The following is a 22,895-nucleotide window of genomic DNA, read 5'->3' as shown; positions in this document are numbered from 1 at the left end:
AGCTGTTTCCATAATTTGGCTATTGTTGATAATAATTCTCTAAACATTCGGGGTGCAGGTGCCCCTTCAAATCAGTATTTTTATCCTTTGGATAAATACCCAGTTGTGAAATTGCTGGGTCACTGGGTATTTCTGACTTTTTGGGGAATCTCCATACAGTTTTCCACAGGGGCTACACCAGTTTGCATTCCCACCAACAGTGCAAGAGGGTTCCCTTTCTCCGCATCCTCGCCAACACTCTTTCCTGTCTTGTTAATTTTACCCATTCTGACTGGTGTGAGGTGGCATTTCAGAGTGGTTTTGATTTGTATTTCCTTGATACCAAGTGATGTTGAGCAGTTTTTCATGTGTCTGTTGACCATTTGTATGTCTTCTTTGCAGAAATGTTTGCTCATGTCTTTTGCCCACTTTTTGTCTGAATTATTTGGTTTTTGAGTGTTCTTCTTGATAAGTTCTTCGTAGATTCTGGATACTAACCCTTCAGCAGATATGTCATTTGCAAGTATCTTCTCCTGTTCCACTGCTTGCCTCTTAATTTTGTTGATTGTTTCTTTTGCTGTGGCGAAGTTTATGAAGTCCCAATAGTTCCTTTTTGCTTTTGTTTTTCTTGCCTCTGGAGACGGGTCTGGCCAGAAGTTGCTGCAGCTGAGGGAAACAGCTTGCTACCTGCTTTCACTTTAAGGATTTTTATGGTTTCCTGTCTTACATTAGGTCTTTCATCCATTTTGAATTTATTTTTGTGTGTGGTATAAGAAAATGGTCCATTTTCATTCTTCCTCATGTTACCATCCAGTTTTCCCAACACCATTTGTTGAAGAGACTTTTTCCCAGTGGATACTCTTTCCTGCTTTGTTGAAGATTAGGTGACTGTGTAGTTGAGGGATGTTCTCACCCTCCAATTTTGCATATTTTGTTCTTAATCCTCAGGTTGATTTCCTAGTTATTCAAAATGATTTGATGGAACTAGCTAGCTGTGATTGAGGAGTGAGGCAAACCCAGGCCCCCCATCCCCATCACTCTACCATCTTAACTCCACCCATAAACTCTTTTCAACATTTAGGTTACGCTCAAAACAGATTCTAAGACCAATTTTAATATGCTATTATAAATATATCACTTTTATTAATAAATTATGTGGTAATCATGTAAAAAAATCTTTTGTGTTCTACGTATCATCCTCAGAGAGATTCAGATTGATAGTCTTGAAAGGAAACACTAAATTAAAAAGATCTAATTGCACTTAAATTTTAGCAAATAAATGTACAAAGGATATTTGCTTTTCCTGTTTTCTATGTCTCTTAAAACAGGGTTGTTCTGCAATCCAAATATAGATAAATTAGAATGCAAAACTGATTATTATACTTTGATAGTCTGTTAAACAAAACCCATAACAAAAGCATAGAATAATATTAAAGATAATAACTGATGATGACTAGGCATTTGCCAAATATGTAACATAAAGCCCAGTGCATCCTTACATTTTCTCATTTACTATTCATGACAATGCAAGAGATGGTTTTATGAGTGTGGAGACTGAGGCTTGTTAGCCAAGTAATATACTAGTATATGACATTACTAAAAGTTAAATCTAGCATCTGACTTATAGCCATTTAAATATAAAGTTATATGCATAACCAAGATGTCTAACTTTTAAATGAACTATTAGATGTGTTACCAAACTTTAGTCATCAAGACAGCATGGTACTGACACAAAAACAAACATATAGATCAATGGAACAGAACAGAGATCCCAGAAATGGACCCTTAACTCTATGGTCAACTAGTCTTCTACAAAGCAGGAAAGAACATCCCATGGAAAAAAGACAGTCTCTTCAGCAAATGGTGTTGGAAAAACAGCCACATGCAGAAGAATGACACTGGATCATTTTCTCACATCAGACACATAAACTCAAAATGGATGAATGACCTAAATGTGAGACAGGAATCCACCGAATCCTAGAAGAAAACACAGGGAGCAACCTCTTTGACCTCAGCCACAGCAACAAATGATTATGTGATTTCCTTCAGAGTGATGAAAAATTCTTAGAAGGGGATAAATTTGATATTTTCACAAAACTGAACTGTAAATAGAATGTTTTCTTTAAAATAACATGAAATTCATGTTTTAGGAGTGATATAAGAATATAATCTAATTCAAACAAATAAAATTTTATAAAATCACTGCCCCCTCCTCTCAACACATATACACACTCAGCCTTCTTTTCCAGACTAAATAAGCCTTGGATTTTGTATCCTTTGCCATTCTAATCCATCTCTTCTGGATGTACTGGCTGTGGCTATCTCTCAGCCTAGAATACAACAAGTCCAACTTTATATATTTTTATTCATGAAGCAGCTGATCCCATTGGCTCTTTAGGAAGCTTCTTTACATGATAAAATGAATATCGACTTGATTCTGGGCATGAATTTATGGATTACTTATTGTGAGTCAAGCACTGTACTGGCTTTTTATATTAATCATCTCATTTAACTTTCACAATAATGAAATTATGTTGGTGGTTTTTATTATTCAACTAACCAGAGAAGACCACTGAAATGGTCTTCAAGAAAAGCTAAGAAACTCCTGATCACCCAAAAAGAAACAAACAAACAAAAAAAATCAGGATTAAAATAAAGGACCAGTTCCTAAATGTATACTCCTAACCACAACTGCTATCAGCCAACCAAAACTTCCACACAGTTGGGATATTTAGCATAAAGAGAGCAAAACTTTCTGCTTTCATCAGTGGGACATTGTAAGAAAAGGACCATTAGGATAACTGTCATTTTCTGAACTTGATACAATTTTTGCTATTTAAAATTGACTCCTTTTATAGTTACTATAAGGGGAAGATTTAAAATTTCCACTTTAACCTATTTTGTTGTCAAATCTTGGTCTGAAGAAAATAATAGATGGGATTGTAAAATAACTGAATATCAACTTTATCTCTTTTATCTTTATGAGGCAAATATAGTATACCCTACTTATGTATTATTAACATGAAAAGTGTTATGTATTTAAAATGAAAAGTTTCTATGACTGAAAGCTATATGGTTGTAATTGCTGTATAAGAATATATTAATATCACTTTAAATGAAAATTCCAAGACAATCACAGCATCACCCAGTTCTTCCATTCTTTCTAGACCATTACACTTGATCTTGAGGTAGGGATCTAGGTTTAAAGGTAACTTTAAATTAACATATTCTTTTTTCATTATAAAATATATCCTTCCTCAATTTACACTGGCCAAAATGTTAAGCAAAACCAGCAGGTCAGCCAACTTCAAATGTAAACCATAAGCACTTCAGCATCTTCTTACTCAAGCTTGTTAAAAATCTTAATTTTGGAGCATTTTAGAAAGCAAAGAAAGACATATTCAAAATACATTAATACTCTCAACAACTTCAAAAATCCTCATTTCCCATCATGAATTTCTTAATAGTTACAAGCTGCATGGAGTTTTTTAAAAAAGTTTCTTAATTATAAGTATAGTTTGGAACGTGGGATATTACAAGGATGTCATTGTTCTGCACCATGAGTAACCAAAAAAGAAATCACGTTATTCCTATACTTAAGACCAAAAGGAAACATCTTAAAGTTTACATTATGTATTTTAATAATTTTCTCTTCCTTTTTAATGTGTAAAATGTAAGGCATACGCTGCTTGCTATTTTCCTAAATCTGAATTCCTAAATCTAAATCCTTTCTTCTTCTGCAACAATATTTATAGCTGGACACATAGATTCCCAGCTAAAGATTACACTTTTCAGAGCTCCTTGCAAGTAGGCGAGACCAAATGATGAAATTTGTTAATGGGATATTGGCAGAAATGATGTACAGAACCCACACAGCCTGGCGTTAAAAGAGTAGGGTTTACTCTGTTTTTTCTTCATGAATTAGCAGAACATGAATGTGATGACTGGAGCTGGAGCATCTATTATGGAGTATGAAATGAAAGACAAGTCTCGATAATCACTGCAGAAGACAGAAAGAGCCTATGTTCCTGAACTGTTTGTGGAGGTGAGCCATCATACTAGCTTATTCTTTGTTATAGCAGTTCTATTATAGTAGTTACCCCTATATCCCAACTAATAGAGCATGATAACAATGTAATGAAGTTGTCTCTCTGTTTGTTATATTAAAAAAAAAAAAACACTGAAAATGTTCACAGAACTGCTCTTCCAACTCATATGGGATCCAATGATGCTGCTCCTCTTCTTTTGAAAGCACCACCAGAGAGATTAAACAATTTATATTATTTTGCTGGGTCCCAAATGTAATGTGTGTCTGTTTGTTTCTCTCTCTATCTTTCTCTCTCTGCAAAGGTCTTCTGTGGTTGTGACTTCCAACACCCAGTTCCAACAAACTGAATTAACTTTATTTTTAAATGATATTGACTTCACCCCCACCATTAAGAGGAGATGAAGAATACAGAGATGAAGGCAGGGTGCTTGGGTTCAAATACTGGCTTTTGTACTTTCTTACTCTGTGACATTAGTTCTCATAGCTATGAAATGGTGAGGATTATATCGATTGAGATAAGGCAGTAGTACAGAGCCTACACATAGCAAGGAATGACTCAGTAAATGTGATTTATGTATACATATAGAGTATGTGTGTATGCATATGATATATATATAACATATGCACATGCATATCTGCTGCATGTATATGTTATATGTATATGTTATACATAAATTACATAGCATATCTAGTATGTACATATACAGTGGGTATGTGTCCACATGCACACACATATATACATAAACACAGATACACATATTCATCTTTTTAAAAAATATTTATTTATTTATTTAATATATATAAAGAGACAGAGAGAAAGTGGGGGAGAGAAGGGCAGAGGGAGAAGGAGAGAGAGACCTAAACAGACTCCTTCTCATTAGGGAGTCTGAGCAAAGAGCCTGAAGTGGGGCTGGATCTCAAGACCCTTAGATCACAACCCAAGCTGAAACCAAGAGTCAGTTGCTTAACCCAGTGTGCCACCCAGCGGCCACTATATATATTCAATTCTTGACAGATACACACATATATTTTGATTTCTTTGGAAACCAAGGTAGTTCATAAAAAATAAAGTGGCCTTGTGTCCCAACTTGAAAATCTTATTAAAACTTAAAAAGAATTAAAAAATCTTATTCTCCTGTATTTGTAATTTATCTAATAATTAAGTGTGTTTGCTACTTAAACGTTCCTTATGGGGCTCTGAAAGGCCCAGCGGGATTTTTAGCTACTCTGGCCAAATTTCAGTCTGGAAATGTTGACATGTGGCTAGAAGAAAGAGCACTGAAGGCAGTCTCTATAATTTTATGTTTTCAGTGACCAAGGGAGCTTATCTGAAGCATCCAAAGAAAAAGGCTCATAAAGTAATATCAAATACAGCTTCTCAATGAAAGGACACAACAGATAAAACCTTGCAACTGAAACAATACTCATATGTGCTCACCTTTAATACAACCCCCAAATTTTTGGAATGGGTATTTAAAAAAGTTGAAGTTATCATTTTATATGTTCCCAATGTGATTCATATTTATATAAACAATGTGGATATAAGGTGGAATTTATGTATGAATATATCTACATAAATTGTAATGTCCCACTTATCCAGAATTTCAAATGTTTTAGAAGACTCATCTGTAAAACAGTCAAATATAAACTGTGTGGTCAAAAGCTTTCACTAATCTCATGTATTTCCCTCTTGAGGTAAAATTCATGGCACTCTCTCCCAGCTATTGTATGCAAAATAGTGCAGCATTCTGCACTTAAGTTTCTTTACAAAGAAAATGTATTCACTATTAAGTGGTGTACGTGTGCCCTGTGCATGCTTTAAAGAGGCACTAACTGCAATAAAACAAAAAGATAAAGTAAAACAAGAGAGCAGACTGGCTATAATGAGACCTTCCAGACATATCTTTTCGTCCCCCACTGTGGAGAAGCAGTGCAATTTCCCCTGGGTAGTCAGGATCAATCACCCCAGCGAACATAGGAACATTCCTCTTTGCCTGTTGACTCAGGCATGAGGACCCCAAAGTTGCCAGTAACAGTTTTATATTTTAGTTCAATGGAATCATTGTTGTGTCTCCTGGTGGAAGCACTCTTCCCTTTATTAGGACATACAGACCCTCAGAAAAGAAGACATTGAGAATAAGAAGCAATAATTTTGCCAGTGGACCAGAAAGGGCAATAGTGGGTGGAAACTTTACTTTCATTTCTACTCCTTGATTCCTGAACCTATGAATCCTGGTAATTGGAGGAATACACTCAGTATTAGAACTGATTTAAAGCATATATAGCCTTCTGGAGAACCATTCCTTAGCCCTACAAACTACTGTCATGCAGCTGACAGTGTCACTAAGTCTCCATAAGTCATTCCATTATTCCATGAAGCAAATTGCTTCAGGAAGGTAAGGAACGTGGTAAGACCAGAGAACTCCATAAGCATGGGCCCATTGCTTATACTTTCTTTGGTATGAAGTGCATATCTTAAACAATGATGCATAGAATATTATGACAGTGAAAAAGGCATTCTGAATCTGTGGATGGTAGTTTGGGCAGAAGCACTGTGTGCAGGGGAGGCAAACTTGTATCCAGAGTAAATGTTTATTCCAGTAAGAATAAACAGTGCCCCTTTCCTGATGACAGTGGTCCAATGTAAACAATTTGGTACCAGACAGCTGGCTACCAGATAATAGATTACTCTGAGGAATGGTACCATTAAGGGATTCAATGTTGGTCTATGCTTCTAGGAGAGTGCATCCAATGATGGGCACAGACAATGAGTGAGAGTTCATGTGATGACCCAATGCAGAACTTCCATTCCTCCACCAAGGTAATTTTGTTCATAAGCTCACTGTGAAAGATGGGGATGGCTGGGGAAAAAGAGTGAGTGCCATCCCACAGAATGCGTAATCACACCTTTTGATTATTAAAATTTAAATCCTCCTCTGCTGAGGTTACTCTTTGGTAAGGATTTACATGAACACAAATTCATGTAATATTGTTACTTCCTCCCCTGCCCTCATTCAGAGAAGTCTACCTATATGCTTTCCACCAAAATTTGTAGTCATTAATACTCCATGTCCCTTCCAAATCATTGGCCATTGTGCAAAGCGATTGGCTAGGCCATGAATCAGTATATAATCCCATATCTGGCCATTTCTCCTTCCAATCACAATGCATAACCAGGAATATGGCCCAAAGTTCCACCTGCTAGAAGGATTTCCCTTCACCAATGTCCTCTTTCCAATTAATGATATCACTCTAACAGTGCACACCCAGTGAAACTGGGAATTAAATTTATGTTGCAATCCAGCCAATAGCTAGATGAGATGTGGGTTTTATTTTCAGTGATCTCCGTTTTGTGGTTCTACGAGGTAAGAGTCTCTTTAAAAGAAGACATAGCAGCTTTCAACTCATTTATGCAGTTCCTATGCTGGGAATTCAAATGCTTTAGCTCCTCCTTTTGTTTCCCTACTTTGTCCTATAATAATAAAAAATGAATAGTCAATCTCATTTATACCTCAGTTTGACAAAAAATTTGGAGACATCATATATATCATCATTCAGAACTTTGCGTCTTATACATATTTGATCTGGGGTATCCAATCATGGTATTTGGCATATCTCTTTTGCTAGATCATGTCAGCAACTATCAGTGCTCTCTTTACTACTGGAAATAGAGTATTTAGAGCTTTTAAATCTAATCAGACTAAAAACTCAATTACAGAAACCCTAGAAATTAAGTAACCTTAGAATTACCAAAACCGTATAGTTAGGGTTCTCCAGAGAAACAGAACCAATAGGATGTGTGTGTATGTGTCCACACATATTGTTTTAAGGAATTGTTTTTACATGACTGTGGAGATTGAAAAATCCAAAAGTTGCAGAATAGCTGAGAGGCTATAGACTACAGAAGAGTTGATGCTGCAGTTTGATTCTGAAGTTGAATAAAGTTACCTTAAGGGTTTGAATTTCTTTGGTACTTACATCTCTATCCTCTGCTGATTGTATGAAGGAACAGATGTCTGAATTTTAGCTGCCAATTTTAATAGCTGCATTTAAGCATTCTTTTCAGGGAGTTGTAAAACACCACAAAACAGATACTATCTATTCTCAAGAGTGTGTGGTCTCATTACTGAAACACTCCAAAGAGTGAATGAGGTCATCTGCAATGGTCCTTATTATACTTTCAGACTCTCCGATGGTATTTAAAAGAAAAAAATTTTTTAATTCCTTCACAGAGAAAATCAAGCATCCTGACGATGTGTTCAGCCATAAAATACTACTCTGATTTTGTGGTATTGGGACACACAGATTGTTTTCAATCCCTCTTAATCTAAAGCCGTTGTTCTCAATAAGGTGTTGTGGAAATATGAGTAGAAAGAAAGCAGAGGCAAGGTCTGTAGACACTATTGCTGTTACAACAAAGAGAGGGCCACTGGCAACTTGTGAGTACAGGCCAAGGATCCTGATAAACATCCTATTGGGCACAAGATTATATTGCAATTTATGACAGAGAATTATCCAGCCCAAAATGTCACTAGTACTAAGATTGAGACATCCTGCTCTAAAAATACATTTAAAATGTAAACAAAGGAAACAACCTTTTTTTTTTTCAATTTATGTCCAGCTTCTTCAAACAATATACAATTTAACAATCCTACAGAAGCAAGCAAACACATGAGCCAATAATAACACTAAGTAAGATCATTCACAATAGATTTTTAATACTAAATTTGAATATACTAAATTATGTACAGTCATTAAGAGTTTAATTCTAGGAATAAACTATAATGTGTTTTTTTTCCCTATTGCAACATATACTTCCAGACATTAAAATAGTATTTCATGCTTCATGGAAAATGTACTTCTTTTTTTCATTAAATGGTCAATTCATCAATGTGATGTAATTTTTAGGTGTAAGTATGAAGCTATTCAAATATTTAATAGTCAAGATTGATCAAGAAAAATAAAATGAACATACAGATTCCATACATCATTAGAAATAAACAGATGGACATCATTATAGATCCTATAATCAACGGTTAAACAGATAATACAAGAATATCATGAAAAATTCTATGCCAATATATGTAATAATGCAGATAAAATGGAAAAGTCTTTCTGAAACACAATTTATCAAAAAGGAAACAAAAAGGAAAAGAAAATCTGAATAGTCCTTCTGAACAGAATTCATATCTTAAAACACTTCATGTAGAAAACTCTGGACTCAGATTATTTCATTAATAAATTCTTTCATTAATCAAAGTTAAGGAATAAATACTACACTTTTATGATTGTATGAATTGGCTTATCCAAAAATAAATGTCCAAGATCAGCAGTGATCAAGAGACTGTGAAGGACAAAGAGTGTAAGTTGCAGTCTCAGTCCATGTTTGAAGGCAGAAGATTGATATCCCAGCTAAAAGACACTCAAGCAGTAGTAACAAATTCTCTCTTGTTTATTTTTTTGCTTGGTTTAGACCTTTAGTAGACTGAATGATGCCACCCCAGGCAGAAGTGCTACAAGAGATCTAATGATGACCTAGGGTAATCTGTTTTATTCATTATTCCAATTAAATGTTATTTTCATCTAGAAACACCAACATGAATACAAGCACAATAATGTTTACCAACTTCATGCCCAGTCAAGGTGACAACTAAAATTAACCATCACAAACAATTAATAATAAAAAATGCACAAAAACCATGTTCCATTTCAATACCTAACTCCTCTGGAATCACATCCAATATCATCCATAACCATCCAAGAAAGCTTCAAACTTCCTTCCTTCACCACTCTACACTTTGAAAAGAAGGAATAGACAAAATTAAAAAAATATTTTTGTAAAATTCACTTATCATTTGTTGCTATGCTTTTTGACTTTTTGTCCACTGTCTACCCCATCCTATTTTGTATTCTCCCAACACCTACTCTCTGCTATGGTCAGGCTAATTTCTTCAGAATCCCACTTATAAAACTAACTCATTCCTACCTCTTTTCCATGGTTATCCAATTTTTTTCTGTTCCTCCTAATGCACCTCAAATTCAGGTCTCCACCAGAAGTTTCATGAGCCCCACTTCAGCATCCTTCTCAAAACTCCTGCTGCACACTTATTCAGAAATTTACAACTAGACACAATAATTCTGTCTCAATGGGTTTGTCTCCGTTGGGTGGGCTGTCATTTCTTCCTAGCTGTCACTTGCCTGCTTTCAATCCCTTTATGATTCTCTGTGACCATCAAGGCAATAATCAGTCTTTCCTTCTCTTATCTAGTGTGGCCTAGTCTGTCTTCTAGCCCTTTCCCCCAATTTAGAACACACCCAACTCCTCAGTGTGACTATGCAGCAGTTTCTGCCACACCTCCTGCTTCTGCACATCTGAACTCCAGGCCTGCATATCCTCTCCCAGACAATCTGACCCCTGTCATTGTGTTCATCTTTCAAGACTCAGGTCAAAGATAACTGTTTCCCTAGGGAATCCCTCTCCGAAATATCACCACCGCCCTATTTTTACCTCAGATATTATTTTTCTCTATTCTATAGGACCTAGTGACTTTTATTATAATTACTTGTTTGCCTCTCTCAAATATCTATGGTTATTTAAATAAAAGGTGAAGTTTTGTTTATTTAGTTTCGCTTCGTTATTACTTATAATCTTAACACAGTACCTGACTCATATGAGAAGGACTCTGTGAATGCTTGTTGAGTGAGTTACCATCTTATAAATTTCCCTGAGAGCCTTAATGATAAAGGGCATGTAAAAACTCAAATGCACAAAGACTGGCACACCCTGATGGTGCAGGATTATTAGGCTTAACTTAAATTTTAGTTTTCATCCTAAGACTAAAAAGGAGCTTTCTTAAAGACCCAAGGTTGGAACCTTTTATCAAACCTTTAAACAAAGAAATGGCACTCTTTTTAGGAATATTTGGTGCCAATTTATTCATTAGGATTATAAACACTGAATTCTTTTTATTGTGGCCTACTCCATATAACATAAAATACACCAATTTAAAAATGTAAAGTACACTGCATTAACAACTTTGTCCAACCACCACTCCTCATCAGGAAAATATAAGTCAACACCACAATGAGATACCACCTCACACCAGTCAGAATGGCTAAAGTTAACAAGTCAGGAAACAACACTGTTGGCAAGGATGCAGAGAAAGGGGAACCCTCTTACACTGTTGCTGGGAACGCAAGCTGGTACAGCACTCTGGAAAACAGTATGGAGGTTCCTTAGAAATTAAAAAGAGAATGACCCTACAACTCAGCAATTGCCCTACTAGGTATTTGCCCAAAGGATACAAATGTTGTGATCTGAAGGGGCACCTGCATCCTGATATTTATACCAGCAATATCCACAATAGCCAAACTATGGAAAAAGCCCAGATGTCCATTGACAGATGACTGGATAAAGAAGATGTGCTTCATATATACAATAGAATAGTACTCAGCCATTAGAAAGGATGGAGTCTTGCCATTTGCAATGACATTAATGGAATTACGGTATTTTGGTAAGTAAAATAAGTCAGTCAGAGAAAGACAATTATCATATGATTCACTCATATGTGGAATTTAAGAAACAAAACAAATAAACAAAGGAAAAACTACATAAAAGAATGAGAGGCAAACCAAGAAACAGACTCAACTCCAGAGAACAAACTGATGGTTACCAGAGGGGGTGGGGGTGGGGGATGGGTTAAATAGTTGACGGGGATTAAGTATTGAACTTATTCTAATGACCACTTATGTTTATGTTATATGGAAGTATTGAATCACTATATTGTACACCTGAAACTTATATTACATGATATATTAACTATCTGGAATTTAAATAAAAACTTTAAAAAAATCTTTGTCCCACCACCATCTGTATCTAGTGCTCAAAATTTTCATTACCCCAATAAATTACAAACCCCTTAAATAGCCAATTACCATCATTTCCTTTGTCTGTTTCCTGACAACCACACATCTGCATCATTCTGTGTCTAAGAATTTACTTATCCTAGATATTTTATACAAGTATAATCAAAGAATATTTGATTTTTTGTGCTGGCTTCTATTACTTAACGTAATAATTTCGAGAAGTACATATTTTGCAGAATATATCAGAACTTCATTCCTTTTTATGGCTGACTAATATTCCATTGTATGTATATAACACTTTTTGTTGGTTCATTCCACAGCTCATGGACATTTAGATAGTCTCAACTTTTTGGCTAAAATGAGTAGTGCCTCTATAAACATTCATGTACAAGTCTGCTTGAAATTCTTTTTAATTCTTTTGGGTATACAACTTAGCCATGTACATGTTCTAAAAACATTCATGTACAAATTAGCATAAGTCATATACTAATTCCATGTCTAAGTTATTGAGGAACTGTCAAACTGTTTTCCACAGGTGCTACACCATTTTACATCACTACCAGAAATGTATAGATACTCTAGTTTCCAAGATCCACACCAATTCTTGCTATCCTCTATTTTTAAAAAATTGTCTTTATGTTAGTGGATGGGAAGTGGTATTTCATTGTGGTATGATTGTTTTCTGTAACCACCAATAACATTCACCATCTTATGTGCTTGTTGCCCATTTGTCTCTTTGGAAAAATGTCTATTCAAGTCCTTTTCCCATTTTTAAGTTATTGTTTTGCTCTTGAGTTTAAAAGTTCTTTGTTTATTCTAGGTAGTTTCAGATCTTATCAGATCTATGATTCACAAATATTTTCTCCCATTCTATAACTTGTCTTTTTACAGCTTGTCTTTTCATGTTCTTATACTTTGATGCATAAAACTTTGAATGAAATTTATTTTTTCTTTCCTTGCATGTGCTTGATAATGTATTACAGGTCTCAAGTCCAGTTGATTTTCTTTGTTCTTTTTTCTTTCTCCCTTTCAGACTGGGTAATTTCATGTGACTCTCATTTAGTTAGGTTCATTCTTTATTTCTTTTTTCTTTTTGTTATTATGTTCAATTAGTCAGCATAGAGTACATCATTAGTTTTTGATGTAGTGTTCAACGAATCATTAGGTTCGTTCTTTTTTAAGACTCTGAAATGTGCTGTTCAGCCCCAAAGTGAATTTTTTCATTTTAGTTATTAAAATTTTCAGCTCTAGAATTTCTATTTGGTTCTATTTTATAATTTCTCTTTTTTGATATTCTTTTTGTTGACACATTGTTCTACTGATTTGCTTTAGTTTTTTGTACATCATTTTCTTTATCTGTTTGGTATATTTAAAATACTTGATTTAAAATATTTTCCTAGAAAATTCAATATCTATTCATCCTAGGGACAGTTTCTGAGAAGTTCATTGTTTTCCTGTGAATGTGCCATACTTTCCAGTTTCTTTGTATTTCACAATTTTTTTAGTAGTTGCACATTTTGAATTATGTGATCTAGTTACTCTGGAAGTCAAACTTTCCCATGTCTTTAGGATTTCTTGCTGCTTATGCATTTAGCTATTTTTTGTTTGTTTAGTCACTTATCTAAAGTATTCTTATAAAGACTGTGTTCTTTGCTATGTATAGTTTCTAAAATCTCTTTTCTAGTAGTGTCATGATTTTATAAAATTTAGTTAAACATCTGTAGCCAAAGAAGAAGAAAGAGAAGGAGACAAAGAAGGAGGGAGAGTTAAAAAATTAGGAAGGAAAGAAGGAAGGCAGAGAGGAATGGAGGGAGTGAGGAAAAACTTCCAGGTTTTCGAAGAATGGGTCTTTATTGGAATACTCCTTCTGACATAATAAATGAAATGACTATGAATGAATCCAATGCTGTAAGCTCTCAGAAAGTGATGTCAGCTGAGACCCTGCAGGTAGGAAAGCAAATCCATATTCAGAGTATATCTGTTACTGTCAAGATAAATCACTGTGTACACTGTGGGCAACTTGCACCAAGTGGTTAGCTGATATCCTCAAGGAATGATGTGATATTGGGGACCAAACTTAAGCCTTTGTTTCTGGTAGGCTGATATTTGGTTTGGTAGCACTAAGAGCTAGACCAGCTTAAATGAGAGGGAACCCCTGCTGTTAATGCTGTGTACAGTCTCTACACCTTACACCATTCACAGCTGGCTCTAGCTTTCACTTTGTGTTGCTGCTGAGCATATAAATCAGTGAAAATGCAAGTAAAAGTTTATGGCATTGGCTTCTTTCTAGCAGGATTGATTCATCATACCCCTGGCATTCACTTGGCTTTCTAAATTCACCAATAGATGTGGTTGTTTTTCAAAGCTCTTATTTAACCCACTATTATTAGCCAGGTTTCCCTCTAGACTTTTCATAGGTTTTTTTTGTTTTGGTTTGGTTTTTTTGTCCCAAAGATTTGTTGTTTTTGTTTTTGCTGTTTGTTGCTGTTTCATACCAGGCAGTAGCAACCTGTTCATTTGCCTTAAATGCTTTCAAGGAATATCCTCTACAGAGCCACTTCTCCACCCTGTAAAAGTTCTGAGTTAAGTGAACAAAGGACTCTGTGTTACTCCTTCTGGGAACTGCCAATCAGATAAAAAAAAAAAAAAAACACACACACACACACACAATCCCCACATTGTCTGATATGCTCCTCAAAAACTAGGTACCCATGTTGGGAACAAGGACTGCTATTATTAAGAGTGCTACCAACCAGGCATGAGTACTGTAGGCTAATTTAAAACATAAGAAATCTTTCAACCGTGTTTCACTGCCTTTCTTCAGAATAAACATTCTTTTGGTCACTGTAAAGCTTTCACTGTCTTCCTGAGTTCTGATAGTTCTGCCAGTTTTTGCCAGGTGATCAGTGTTTCTAAAGAAGTGAAGTGTCCTGTACTTTGTTATGCCATTTCTTCTTATTTCCTTTGGAATCAAAGTGTTAAACACGATAAACATTAGAGTTTTCTCCACCAATTTCCGAGGCGAGTGTTAGGACAGACATGGTCTACAGAGTCCTTAAATGGACACTGACCCCTCATGCAAGGACATGCCCTAGACAGTAGCCCAGGAGTCCCAAGAAAATGTATGTTCCTGATCCGATTTCCCAACGGCCCTTGTGAAAAGTAGTCTCCGCACCTTCAAAGGCCTTTTCTTTGTGCACCGCTTACATAAAAACCTCAAAATACTTTCCAAAACCGTGCTCTTCTTGGTTTCAATTGACCAGAGCAGCATTAGTCCAGGAATGCCAAACCCTAATAAAATCATGTGCCCAGGTCCCACCTGTTCCTCTGCCCAATCCTGTCTTGACCTCTCAGTGTGCCCTTAGAGGCTTGCTGTGTACTTCCTCCAGAACCTGTGAATAAAAAACTTCAGTATTCAAATTCTCTTGTACTCTTTCATTGAACTGAGTCACACTGTCCCACATTTGTGAGTAGACAATCTTCCTGTACGAAGAACACCAAAGATGCCAAAATTTAAGACAACAATAAATGATGCAAACAAATCATGCTAGCTTAAGAAAACAAATGGTTCAGCAATTAGAGGTCTATATCCTGATATTTATCTAAGCATAATCTTTTTATTTTTACTAAAGTGAGGCTTAGAAAACTATCTTTAAATGTTTTCTTTTTTCAATTAAGAAATATTTGATATGCAATATCATATCAGTTTCAGGTGTACAACATACTAATATAAAAGTCACCACAGTAACTCTAATCACAATCTGTCAACACACAAGGTTGTTATAATAGTGAGTATATTCCCTATGCTGTACATTAAATCTGTATGTCTCATTTATAACTGAAAGTTTGTAACACTTAATCTCCTTGGTCTAGTTAACACACTGCCCACCCACATCTTTTTAATGCACTCATCAGTTGATGGACACTTGTGCTGTTTACATAATTTGACTCTCGTTGCAATGCTATTATAAATATCAGGGTACATGTGCCCTTTAAATTAGTGTTTGTTTTGTTTTCTTTGGATAAATACTTAGAAGTAGAATTACTGGATCATATGTTAATTGTACTTTTACTTTTTGGGGAAACCGCATACTGTCTTCCATAGTGGCTGGACCAGTGCACATTCCCACCAATGGAGCTAGAGGGTTCCTTTTCCTCCACATCCTTGCTAACATTTTTGTTTCTTGTTTTTGCATCATAGCCATCAGACAGGTGTGAAGTGGTATCTCATTTGTCTTTGATTTGCATTCCCCTGATGCTGAGTGATATTGAGTCATCTTTACATATGCTATTTGAACATATGAATGTCTTCTTTGGAAAAATATCTATTCAGGTCCTCTGCACATTTTTTAATCAAATTGTTTATTTGTTTTAACGTTGAGTTGTACAGATATCTATTTCTTGGTTCCTCAAGCATCCTCTGAGATCTGGAGTATCAATATCACCTGGAACGTTTTTTGTTTTTTTTTTTTAGCACTCAGTCGCCACTCCAGACCCATTAGATTAAAATCTTATTTTTTTTTAGCAAGATTATCAGATAATTCAATGCACCTGACATTACAGTTTGAGAAGGACTACTTTTAATCATTTTTTCTAAAAGCTTTAGGTGAAATGATTGGCAACATTAAAGTTCATAATTCTTATAAAAATGTCCTTACCACAAAATGCTTAAAATTATTATTTAAGTATTCTGCTATATCTGGTTATTTTACTTACCATTTTCATTTAAAATTACAGACAACAAGTTAAACAAAATTAGAATTTCTCGAGGGGGGAGGAGTTAAGATGGCGGAGGAGTAGGGGACCCCTTTTTCAGCCGGTCCCCTGAGTCGTGTGGGATAGGTACCAGACCAGCCTGAACATCCACGGAATCAGCCTGAGACGTAGGAAGATACACCTGGATCTCTACAAATGAACATCTCCAGCACTGAGTATTGAGGTATGAAGCGGGGAGCCGTGAATCTGCACACAGATATCGGAAGATAAACGGAAGGGGGGGAGCCTCCGTGCTTGGGCGCCAGGAAGCGGTAGCCACCTGCACTGGGGAGCGGGCTGGTCTCGCAGACCAGCACCCACAAGAGAGCAGACTGAGACCGTGAGCCTGGGAACGCGTGACACCAGACTGAAAACTGGAGATCCAGAGCGCTCACTGGAACCGGACTGATACCGGAAGCTGGGGAGCATGCGTACAACCAGACTGAAAACCAACACTCCAGAGTGCATGTGAACCATAATGAAACAGGGAGCTCAGGAGAGTGCTCAGGGGTGGCTGGCGGCTGGCAGACTTAGAAACACAAAGGACATAGACTTGGCGGCCCTGGAAGTGAGGGCTGGGACGCTGCCTGTGGGGTGCACAACTCAGGACGCTGCAGGGTTTTTAGCAGCACCAACAGAAACAGAGTAAAAGAGGCCAGATGAGCTCAGTGGAGAGAGGACTGCGATCTCTCTGTTCTGAGACAGCGGCTGGGATTCAGCCACCGCTGCTCTGACTCTAAGAGCCACAGAAAACCACCAAGGAAAGCCACCAGAGAACAAAAGCCTGGAAATACCAGCTCACAGTGTGTCCATCCCCAACGGCCCTGGCAGGGGACAGGAAGACTCTAACCAAACAAGGTTGCCTTAATACCAGCACGGCAGGCCCCTCCTCCAGAAAGCAGCCTGAAAAATCAAGAAGTGCACATCCCTAAGATCCCTATAAAACAAGTGCACACTGCATGTGTCCTGGTCAATAATTTGGGCTCTGGGCATCCCCACAACCTCACCTCATCAGATTGATGAGAAGGAGAAATTCCCCCCAGCAAAGAAAAGATAATGAGTCTGTGGCCTCTCCACAGAACTGATGGATATGGATATAACGAAATTATCAGATATGGAATTCAGAGTAACAATGGTTAAGATGATATGTAGACTTGAAAAAAATATTAATGAAAATATTAATGAGAATATAGAATCTCTAAGGGCAGAAATGAGAGTGAATCTAGCAGAAATTAAAAATTCTATAAATCAAATGCAGTCAAAACTAGATGCTCTGACGGCCAGGGTGAATGAGGCAGAAGAACGAATTAATGAATTGGAGGATGGGTTGGTAAAAGAGAAGGTTAAAACAGAAACTTGGCTCAAAAAAATCCAATCTCAGGAATGTAGGTTACAGGAGATTACTGACTCAATGAAACATTCCAATGTCAGAATCATCGGCATCCCTGAGGGGGTGGAGAAAGAGAGAGGTCTGGGAAGAGATATTTGAACAAATTGTAGCTGAAAAATTCCCTAATCTAGCAAAGGAAACAAGCCTTCGTGTCCCAGAGGCAGTTGACCCCTCCGAAATTCAACCATGACAAACCTACTCCAGTCATGTCATAGTGCAATTCGCAAATATTTGATCCAAGGATACAGTATTGCAAGTGGCCAGGGCAAAGAAATTTCTCACGTACCAAGGCAAAGGTATCAGAATTACGTCAGACCTGTCTACACAGACCTGGAATGAGAGAAAGGGTTGGGGCGGCATTATTAAAGCGCTTCCAAGAAAAACATGCAGCCAAGGATCCTTTATCCAGCAAGGCTGTCATTCAGAATTGATGGAGAGATAAGGACCTTTCAGAATCGCCAGTCACTGACCAATTTCGTAACCACGAAACCAGCCCTACAGGAGATATTAAGGGGGGTTCTATAAAAGTAAAAAGGCCCCAAGAGTGATACAGAACAGAAATTTACAGTCTATAGAAATAAAGACCTTAAAGGCAACATCACATCATTAAAATCATATATCTCAAGAATCACTCTCAATGTGAATGGCCTAAATGCTCCCATAATGCCACAGGGTTGCAGATTGGATAAAAAGACATGATCCATCCATTTGCTGTCTACAAGAGACTCATTTTGAACCTAAAGATACATTCAGACTGAAAATAAAGGGATGGAATACCATCTTTCACGCCAATGGACCTCAAAAGAAAGGTGGGGTAGCAATTCTCATATCAGACAGATTGGATTTTAAACTAAAGACTGTAGTTAGAGATACAGAAGGACACTATATTATTCTTAAAGGATATATCCATCAAGTGGATATGGTAATTATAAGTATATATGCCCCCAACAGAGGATCAGCAAGATACACAAGCCAACTGTTAACCAGAATAAAGAGACATATAGATAAAAATACATTAATTGTAGGGGACCTCAACACTCCACTATCAACAATAGACAGATCACCTAAGCAGAAAATCAACAAAGAAACAAGAGCTTTGAATGCCATATTAGACCAGACAGACCTCATAGATATATATAGAATACTACACCCCAGAACAAAAGAATACTAATTCTTTACAAATGCACATGGAACATTCTCCAGAGTAGACCATATGCTGGGTCACAAAACAGGTCTAAACCAATACCAAAAGATTGAAATTACTCCCTGCATATTCTCAGACCACAATGCTTTGAAATTGGAACTCAAAAGGAAAAATTGGAAGGAACTCAAACACTTGCAGACTAAGAACCATCCTGCTCAGGAATGACTTGATAAACCAAGAAATCAAAACTCAATTTAAACAATTTATGGAGACCAACGAGAATGAAAACACATTGGTCCAAAACCTATGGGACACTGCAAAAGCAGTCCTAAGGGGAAAATACATAGCCATCCAAGCCTCACTCAAAAGAACAGAAAAATCTAAAATGCAGTTTTTATATTCTCACCTCAAGAAGCTGGAACAGGTACAGAAAAATAGGCCTAATCCATGCACAAGAAAGCGGTTGATCAAGATTACAGCAGAAATCAATGAATTAGAAACCAGGAGCACAGTAGAGCATATCAACAGAGAACAAGAGGAAACAAAAAGTTATTGATTAAGAGTTACACAGTTTTTGTTTGGGATTACGAATAAATTTTGGAAATAGTGGTAATAATATACAACATTATAAATGTAGTTAATGCCAATGAATTGTACACTGTAAGGCACATTTTTATTTTGTACTTCAAAATGGTTGGAATGACAAATTTTACACTTTTAACATATATTGTTACTACAACATTGTTTAAAAAAAAAAGCCACCCACGTGCCCCAGTTGGTTGAGTGTTGAATAGATTTTTGGTTTCCGCTCAGGTCATGATCTTGGGATATTGAGATCTAGAACCCCAGGTTGGGATTCTGGGTCTATGCTCAGAGACTGAGACTGTCTCCCTCCCCCTCCCCACTTTCTCTGTCAAATAAATAAATAAACTTATAAATAAATAAACTTATAAATAAATAAATAAATAAATAAATAAACAAACAAACAAACAAATAAACACTGTTGCCAATTAAATCCAAGGTATTGTGAGAGTCAGTTTGAGGAACGTCTTATGTGGTAACCTAATCCTGTTTCTAACTGCTACAAAACCAAGTGGCACGGGTAGGCCTAGTATTAAAAACAAAGGAAAGAAAAAGCAACAGTAAATTTACTATAGGAACTTAGTTAACGATTTCTCAATACCGCATTTTCTGTAACTTCAAAATCGTATTTGGTAAATATTATCAAAATTGTTTCAGTCTGACACAGCCATTATCTAATTTTTGTATATAAGCATCACTTAAAATAGCATTGAGTGAAGCGACTAGTCACATTAAAGAGGGGGTCTTAAAGAGAACTGAGAAAAGAATTACAAGTCACAAAATTTTGCCCGTTTTAAAAGTATTTTATCCTACCTCTGCCCTAACATTACGGTAAAAAAAATTTTTTTTCTTATTATATTCAGGAGCCTTATTTCCGTTCTCATTTTGATCATGTAATATATGTTTAATTAAAAAATAGATTTAACTATAACACTGAGTTTCGTTTTAAATGTTAAACTAAGAGGTTTTTCTTACTCGTCTTCACCAATTTTTAATTATTACATAAATCCCCGTATCCGTCCTCGACATAATTAATAGTAGTAGCGGTGGGGTTGATAAAAGATCAGTGGGGGGACGGGCAGGGATTCCCAAGCCCTGACCATTAACCCGCAATGGTTAAACCCAAGGCGTTCCTCATTAGGAATGCTTCGCGTGGCTCCTCAGTCTGTGGCTTTTGTGGCGCTTGCGGCTGCAGTCTGGCTGCCACCAGAGAAGGATAACAGAGGAGGGAGAGAAACCCTTTCCCAACCACAGCCATCAGACATTTCCAGGGGTGCGGCGGAATTAGGTTGTTTTCCACGGCATTCCCGAGTTTCCCTTCCCATGGAGTCCCCATTTAACGACATGTTGCTGACGGCAGCGTTTCGGGGTCTTAAGAGGTGACAGAAAGAATCCCACAGCCGCCTAACATTCGCCCCGGGCCAGGTGGGAGATTTTCAATCTCCAGAACTGGGCTTTCACCGTTACTAGTCGATCCCCCCAAGTGCACTCGAATCCGCTCGGCAAACCGTCTCCACCTGCGCCCAGGTCCGCATTTTGATAGTTGGAACAGGGGACAAAGAAAAGAGACTCAGCCTCTGACCCATCCTGTCCCTCTCCCTTCCCCCCTTCCTGGTATCAAGGGGGCTGGTCCCCAAATGAGCTCTTGGAAGACTCGGGCGTTTGTTTCGTGTGGGGTGAAGGGCAAGAAGAGCACGGCAGGGTGGGACAGGACCGAACTGGGAGCTGAGAGCTCAGGCGACAGGGTGAGCGTCCCGGGAAATGAGCCAGAGACTCCTCTCCACCAACCCGTAAAATAAAGAAGCCCGGGACGCCCCGTCTGCTCGCTCCGTAGCCCCTCCCGGGAGAACGGCTCTCGCCCTCCCGCGAGCCGCACGCCGGGGGCAGCCACAGCGCAGCCGGGACGGGGACGCCCCCCCCCGCGGGGCAGGGACGCGCACCTGGGCATTCGGGACACCTGCGCCGCGCCCCTCCCACCTCCGGCCTCCGTGCGGGGCACCGAGGAGCCCCGGGAGACCAAGGAGCCCCACCTGAGCGGGGGTGGAGCGGGGGTGCGGGGCCGTGGCCTTGGCGCGGAGCCAACGCGCTCGCTTACCCATGGCTGGAGACTGGCGGGAGGGCCTCTGGCTCCCCGAGGACGGGCTGAGCCTGTGGCACAAGTTTGCTGGTCTAGCGGGCACGTGCGCGGACCGGGCTCCGGGCTGCCTGCTGCGCGGCTGGGCTGGCGGCTGGCTCCTGGCTCCGGGGCTGGGGTGGGAGCGCCGCGCGGCTCCGCCTGCACTGGGGGCTGGCCGCGCAGAGAGGGGCCCTGACGTCAGCGCCGGGGGCTTTGTGCGCCCTCAGCAAGGGCCCGAACCGGCAGCGGGCGCACCTGGGTGACCCGCACAGCTGGAGGCTTCCTCTGGGACTTCCCACTGGGAATTTACAGATTTAACTGGTTTGTCCTCCTCCTACTAAGAAAGTAACCTATTTGAACTGAGGTCTGAATGCATATATATGCGGAAATCTGTCTGCATATAACAATAACTGAGATTACATGCAAACGGAAGAGACCTGGGTGAACGCCTTTGGAAAATTTGTAGGAGACAAAAAAAAAAAAAAAAAAGAACAAAATGTGACTGCGACATTACAATACAAAATAGTATTTTGGTAAGATACGAACTGACTCAGACACTATGGAACAAAACGAAAAACTAAGATTTTGTGCACTGACATGAAGGTAAACAAACGTTTTGGTACACTTTCTGCCATTCCGTAGAAGTCATAATAAATAACAATTTTATTCATAATGTCACATTGATAAACTCATCTCATCTTCGAAATGGCAAAAGTTGATATGAACAAGCAAATCTTTCCAAGAACCTTAAGAAAATAGGACAGTAGGAAAAATAGCAAAGGGTACTATACACAGAACAAGGCCAATATGTATATTTAATTTCACTATTATTCAAGGAAACCCTTTTTAAAAATAATTACAAAATATTTTTTCATACTGAATATCAAAATATTAAAAATTAAGCAAAGCTACTCAAAAAAAGGGGTTGAAGAGTCAAAAGCATATTGCTCTACAATGCAGATGGCCAAGTAAATTGGTACTGCCTTTCTAGGGAAACATTTGGTAATATGCAGCC

The 22,895-nt window shown here is 38.0% G+C and overlaps 1 protein-coding gene across 1 annotated transcript in view; it reads right to left on the bottom strand.

Moving 5' to 3' along the window:
* Positions 1–21,969, bottom strand: part of LOC125281247 (neuronal membrane glycoprotein M6-b-like) — a 117,684-nt gene extending 95,715 nt beyond the window's left edge. Inside the window, exon 1 of the mRNA XM_048213782.2 lies at positions 21,860–21,969. Within this exon, the coding sequence (XP_048069739.1) occupies positions 21,860–21,863 (4 nt within the window). The 5' untranslated portion in view covers positions 21,864–21,969. The remainder of the gene's footprint in view (positions 1–21,859) is intronic.
* Positions 21,970–22,895: the final 926 nt, after the last annotated feature.

Source organism: Ursus arctos, chromosome Y (assembly GCF_023065955.2).
Source record: "Ursus arctos isolate Adak ecotype North America chromosome Y, UrsArc2.0, whole genome shotgun sequence".
NCBI classification, from domain to species: Eukaryota; Metazoa; Chordata; class Mammalia; order Carnivora; family Ursidae; genus Ursus; species Ursus arctos.
Note: the sequence above shows the minus strand (reverse complement) of the source record. Positions and strands in the feature narration are given on the sequence as shown.